This window comes from Eupeodes corollae, chromosome 2, assembly GCF_945859685.1.
Source record: "Eupeodes corollae chromosome 2, idEupCoro1.1, whole genome shotgun sequence".
NCBI lineage: Eukaryota > Metazoa > Arthropoda > Insecta > Diptera > Syrphidae > Eupeodes > Eupeodes corollae.
Window position 1 is genome coordinate 112,280,207 of NC_079148.1, and position 7,105 is coordinate 112,287,311.

At 35.7% G+C, this 7,105-nt stretch overlaps 1 protein-coding gene across 1 annotated transcript; it reads right to left on the minus strand.

The window, feature by feature from the left end:
- Positions 1-2,625: 2,625 nt before the first annotated feature.
- Positions 2,626-6,615, minus strand: LOC129945183 (uncharacterized protein K02A2.6-like). The gene is made up of 3 exons (XM_056054842.1): positions 6,049-6,615; positions 5,859-5,976; positions 2,626-5,417 (listed from the first exon to the last, which is right to left on the minus strand). The coding sequence occupies exons 1-3, from the start codon at positions 6,613-6,615 to the stop codon at positions 2,626-2,628; spliced, it is 3,477 nt and encodes a 1,158-aa protein (XP_055910817.1).
- Positions 6,616-7,105: the final 490 nt, after the last annotated feature.

Here is a 7,105-nt window from a genome sequence, read left to right on the forward strand (position 1 = left end):
AAGCTATAGAAACAAACATGATTTTGGTGAATATCGCCCGATCTCACTTCTCTCCGTTCTCTCCAAGATTTTCGAAAAAATCTTAGCGAGACGAATTAGTTGATTACTAGAGAAAAAGGTTAGCACCGAACAACACGCTTACAGGTCAAATAGAGGAGTACAAACGCTTTTGCATCTATTGTAACATAAACTAGTTCAAAATTTGTCGAAAACTAAGCACATTATTGTAACATCATCGGACTACGAAAAAGCTTTTGACAGAGTAACAATGGTTCTGGTAATCGAGCAGCTTTACAAATGGGGTGTACCTAAGAAAATACTTAAGATTGTTATATCCTATATGGCTAATAGAACCCTTAAAGAAAACTTGGATGGATACGATTCTATTCTAAGGAAATTGGATAGTGGCACACCTCAAGTTTCACCACTTTCTGGAGTGTTGTTTAACTCATTAAAAGACTCCTTGATAACTGAGCTATCACAACCCACTTACAATCTCGATTTTATTGGAGTTTATATATTCTTCAACAAACTGACTTGTCAATGTCAAGATGGACCCTTAGAAATTGAGACACTGCATCTCTGCAGAAAAAGAAAATGTAGTTGCATTCTACTCTCCTTACGTAACACTCCTATTCCATTAAAAAAGAAGCAAGGATTCTAGGAGTTATATTTACAAAGAACTTGAAATGGGATAAACATGTAAACAAGGTGATAAGCTGCTTAAAATCAAGGAACAACGAATTAAAAATGATCTGTTCAAAGAAAAAAGGACCACATATAGAAACAGCTCTTTGAATTTCTAAGGCTCTGGTGAAAGGGACATTACAACACAGCTTAACCCTCTTCATGTGTGCTACAAAAAAGTACATCTCGAACGGCAACAGGTGCCCTTAGATCGTCAAACGTTGAAGCACTCAGAGTTGAAGCAGGTTATTATGCTTTAAACATCTCGCTGAAAAAAGGGCAAATAATCTTTAAAAAAAATTTCAAGAAGCTATTCTTTCAAACACAAATAGAAAAAGTAACTCAGTATCTGCTTTAACTAACATTTTCACTTTATCTATATTCCCCGAATCGCTCTAAAACATGATGTGTTAACAGTGTCTCACAACGCTCCAAAATGGAAACGAATCTCTCTACAAATAAACATCAGTCAGGCTAACCACAAGAAAGCAAACAAGCCCGACGCTATATACAAAATGATACATGAAGAACTTATTGCAAAGATAGGAGCGGACAGAATCTTTTACACCGACGGTTCGCAAAAAAAATCATTGCAGCTCCTATGCTGTCGTAGAGTTCCAACACAATGCCCAATTCTCCACTCTTCACCAGGCTCTACTTCCAGAATATGCAAGCAGTAACATAGCCGAGCTAGCCAGAATTTACAAAGCGATCTCTGTAGCTCAACTAAATTTATGTTCTTACAATGTTAGCTAATCATGATTAATAAAATTCTAAATTCTAAATTCTGAACGTTTCTTAATCCTCACCGACAATCTTGGTATACTCAAGGGGCTAAGCAACGTTAATAACAAATGTCTATCTCTAAAAACTTTAAGAAGCTGCTTGTACTACAACACACATCACTTTAGCTTGGATACCCGGACACTGCGGAATAAATGGTAAAGATGCCGCTGATCTTGCAACAAAACACGCTATTCGCTACCCTCAGATACTTGAGTATCCTAACCTACACCAGCTTTTAAAAACAACTTTCACACATTTTCAAAAGTTAGAACTTTCAGACAAGTGACAAGTGTAAATAATTTTTTCCCTATGCCTTAGTAACCTAAAAACGGCATCGCATGGTATGGTAACCCTGATGGCTTAAACAGGTTTTTGTAAGTTTAAGTTAAGTTAGGTCATAGTGGCTGTCCAAGATGGAAACGGATACACTTAGGCCAGTTTAATGGCCCATTGTGAAACCACATGAATCTTGAAGCTTCCTCCTAAGCTCAATGGAACCAGCTTGAGTCCCTTACGAAACGTGAGAGGCTGATTATACCGATATGATTTAGATCGTTTAGATCGTTAAAGAAGAATTCTCCTAGGTAATTCTTGCGTTTTCGAGCTAGAGCAGGGCATGTGCAGAGAAGATAAAGAACCGTTTCTTCCTCTTCCTCGTCCATACAGCTTCTGCAAAAGTCATTTGAGAATACGGCTAGTCTCGTGGCGTGCTTTCCTATTAGACAGTGTCCGGTTATGACACCTATTATCGAGCTTATATGCGATCTGCTTAAAGAGAGCAAGCACCTTGAACGTTTTAAATCCAGTATTGGCCAAATGTTTTTTGTGGCTTGACACATGGTGATGTTGTTCAACCTGGTGCCTGCCCTCCTCACAGCGTCTTGCATTAGCAGCAGTTTACAAGTAGCGATTGGTATGCCAGTACTTGCCAAACGTGGTAGGATGGGCTGTGTGGTATTAACAGAAGTACGTTTTAGGCAAAAGTGACATTTTATTGAATTTCAATTAAAGCTTAACCTATATTACATAATTCAATATATATAAAGAGAGAGAGAGTATACACCAGCCAATCTTACTTATACCTTATACAACATCTCCCGCAACAATTGGTTACAGATGAGACATGTGCAATTGTAGCCACAGCTTTTGTTTTTACGGTTTATATAAATCAGGTTTTACACATTTGCGCCCGTACCTAGTGATGTAGTGATGTTGCTTGTGATTGTTAGTTGACGAGGTCGTTGGCTTTTCAATCGGTTGTGACAAGGTAGGCTGCTTAGGAGTTTCAATTTGAGTTTCAATTTTATCTTCAGTAACTGAATCTTCTGGAGGCTTAAATTGTGGCTCATTATACGATTTGCGTAAGTGTAAACTATTTCTGCGTAATATCTGATTGTATTCATTGCGTATTAAATAGGACCTAGGAGATTCGGCTGCTCCTACAATCTTGGCTGGTTCCCATCTTCCATCCCTCCTATAAACAACATTATCCCCTTTTGTAAGACTAAATTCGTAATTCCTACTATTTTTGTTATACCAATTCTGTTGTTTCTCTTTTATAAGGGACATCTTGTCCCTGACTTCAAAGGGTACGGTTTTTGGTATAAGTAGGCTTTTAGCAACAGGATGTTTTGTTTTAAGTAACTTACTATTTAATAACTGTGATGGGGTATAACCTAAACTTGGAATGATTGTTGTTCGATATTCAAGTAGAAAAATGTTAATATCCTTATTACTTTCCTTAGACTTCCTCATCATAGTTTTAGCAATATCAACTGCCTTCTCTGCTAGTCCATTAGAGCGAGGATAGCGCGGACTTGAATAATTGAACTTTAGACCCCAGTCGTTTTCAAAATTATGGCATTCAAACGAATTAAATGGCTGGTTATCACAAACCACCATTTCCGGTATTCCATGAGTGGCAAAAATTTCTTTTAATATGTTAACAACACTTTTGGCTGTTTTATTTGGTAGCTTTTTTAAATCAAACCAGCGCGAAAAATAATCTATGACAACTAAAAATGATTTTCCTTCAAATTCCAAAATATCGCAACCAACTTTTTGGTAAGGATACTCTGGGATTTCATGCGGATGCAAACTCTGTTTTATATTTGAACTTCGAAATTTTTCACAGATTGGACACCTGTATATCATATTTTCAATATCCTGAGCCATCGTTGGCCAGTAAAATAACGTTTTAGCCCGTGAAATAGTTTTGGTGATACCAAAATGATTTTCATGTAAAGCCTTTAACGTTTCATTTTTTAATGTTTTAGGAACAAATATCCTATCTTCGTAAAAAACTAGTCCATCTTCAAAACAAATTTTATCTTTTATATTCCAATAGAATTTCATATGATCTGGTAATTTGTTCTTAGAGTTAGGCCATCCTTTATTCATAAGTTCTATTAAATTGCTTAAAATTTCATCTTGAGTAGTATGTTCTTGATACTGTATTTTCTTAGGGTCACTCATGCTAACGCTATGGACAACATCTGTTAAAATGTTTTCTAAATTTATTTCATAATCAGGTTGTGAGTTTCGAGAAAGCAAATCAGCTATATGAAGATCTTTACCTGGCACATATTTGATTTCAAGATCGTATTTAAAAAGTTTGACTTTCATACGTTGCAATCTGACAGAATATGTTTTTTCTAAAGATCTATTTATTATGGACACGAGTGGCTTGTGGTCCGTATGGATAGTTATGTGCCGGCCATAAATATAATCATGAAATTTTTGACATCCATACACGATCGCCAAGAATTCTTTTTCGATCTGTGCATAAGAAGTTTCAGTTTTAGTCATGCTTTTTGACGCAAAAGAAACTGGCCTTCCTTCCTGGAGTAAGCAACAGCCTAGTCCATTCTGTGATGCGTCTGTCTGTATAATTATTGGTAAATCGGGATCAAAAGAACGTAACGTGCTAGCATTGACAATTGCATTTTTAATATCGTTCAGTGCTTTCTCATGTGCTGGTGACCAGCGAAAAATATTTTCTTTCTTAAGTAAATCTCTCATAGGAGCTGATAACTCAGCTAAATTCGGAATAAACGAGCGTAGATAGTTAATCGTGCCTAATATTTTTTGTAGGTCATTTTTATTAGAGGGTGTCTGAATATGTCTAATCGATTCAATTCGTTTTGGATCTGGCGATATTCCCTCAGATGAAAAGATGTGCCCTAAATACTTAACCTTCTCAACCCTATACTGAACTTTTTTCTCATTAAATTTTATGTTTATCTCTCTGGCCCTTTGCAATACTCTATCTAAATTCTTATCATGCTCTAATAATGTTTTGCCTCCAATAATTAAATCATCAATATATCCAAATACACCAGGCAAGTTTCTAAAATATTTGTCATTAAGTTTCTGAAATTTCTCAGGGGCGGTTTTGATACCAAAAGGTAAGACTTCATACCGGTAAGTTCCAAACGGTGTACTAAATACCGTGAGATTTTTTGATTCTTCATTTAGTTCTAGTTGCCAGAAACCCTCTTTAAAGTCCAATATAGAAAAGAACTTCATGCCTTGCATTTTAAAAATAAAATCTTCTATTTTGGGTATCAAATGATGTTCTTGTTTTAATCCTACGTTTAAGTCTCTTGGATCTAAACAAATGCGAATAGATTTGTCACCCTTTTCCACTATAACCATATTATGTGACCAATCTGAAGGAGTCTCAACCTTTGTAATTATATTTTTCTGTTCCATTTTCTTAAGAGTATCGTAAACCTTTGCTCTTATACTAAGTGGAATTCTGCGGGGTGGCTTACTAACCGGACAAGTTGAACTATCTAATTCCAATGCACATTTGTCAGGAAATCTACCCTGACCCATGAAAACATCTTTATTCTTCTCTATAAAATCACGTAACACTGAACTTTTAGGCTCAACTGAATTAACGCGACTTATAAGGCCTAACTTTACGCAAGATTCAAGACCTAAAAGTGGTTTTGAGTTGCAATCAACAATAACAAAATCGAGATCAAAATTTTTTGTCCTAAACATCGTTTTACAGCTTGCTGTTCCCAGAGCACACAATTTAAAACCACCATAAGCTTCAAGTTTTTGATTAAATGTTTTTAAGTTCGATAAATCTTTAAATTTAGTAAAAATATTTTTTGGCAGAATATTAACTTGTGCGCCACTGTCTAATTTAAATTCAATAGGCACATTTTCAATGTGCAGCACTTCTGTCCAGTACTCTAATTTATTTGTATTGATTGATTCAACCACGTGATCAATATATAAAAAATCATCGCTCTCTTCAACATTTTCACAAGCAACATCACTTACCTGACGATTCTTATTTTTGCATACTGACGAATAGTGGTTTCGTTTACCACAGCAATTACATATCTTTCCAAACGCTGGACATTTACCTCTCACATGACTCAAATTACAGTACTTGCATATGTTTCCTGATCCAGTGTTGTATCGATTATTATTTCCTGATGGCTGGTGCACACGTCTCTGTACAAATTTATTGGAATGTGAATTCTGAAATTTTTTAGAATTATTATTTTCATTAGCATGTTTTAATTTATTATTGTTTAAATTTATATTTTTCACTGCATGAATCTCCGATTTAGGATCCTCCGATGTCCTCTGCATAACCTTGCTTTGCTCCATTGTCGTCTCTGCGATTCGGCATGTTTCGATTGCTTTCTCTAGTGTCAGGTTCTCAATTTTAAGTAGCTGCGTCTGGGTATTCTGATTGATGATCCCAATGACAATTCTGTCCCTCAGCATGTCGTCTTTGTGACCATCAAAGCCACAGTTCTCCACTAATGTGGCTATGTCTTTTAAGAAATGATCGAATGGTTCGCCTTCTTTTTGTGCCCTTTTGTAGAATACGTATCGTTCGTAGACTATATTCGTGCGTGGGTTACAATATTTTTCGAATTGTTCCACCACTTTTGTTGGAACTTTTCTATCAGCTTCGGTCATATTGAAGGTTTGGAAAAGTTCAATAGCTTCTCGTCCAGCACAGCTAAGTAGTCTCGCCACTAGAACTTCAGCATCTTCTTTATTAGTTTTTGTTGCGGTTGAATATATGTCGAATTGTAATTTAAATCTTTTCCAATTTTCTTTTAAGTTTCCGTCCAAACTTAATGAATGTGGTTTGGTAAAATCCATGTTTTTTTTCAGTTGATTTTATTTTATTACTTAGAATATTAACTTTTTGTATTTCTATATTTTATAATATAAACTTTTACTTTTTGAGTTTCTATATTTTATAAGTATAAACTTTATTCAAAATTCGGCTGCGCCATGTGGTATTAACAGAAGTACGTTTTAGGCAAAAGTGACATTTTATTGAATTTCAATTAAAGCTTAACCTATATTACATAATTCAATATATATAAAGAGAGAGAGAGTATACACCAGCCAATCTTACTTATACCTTATACAACAGGCTGTACTGTACCGTTTCTGGCGAGTTCATCTGCCTTACAGTTCCTGGAATGTCTCTATGGCCCGGCACCCAGCAAAGGTGAATATTAAACTGTTGCGCCATCTCCATTAGAGATGATCTACAGTTATGGACTGTTATAGAGTTTGTAGAGACAGAGTCCAGACATTTACAATGATTGGGAAGGCGGAATGAGAGACTTAATTTCAGTCG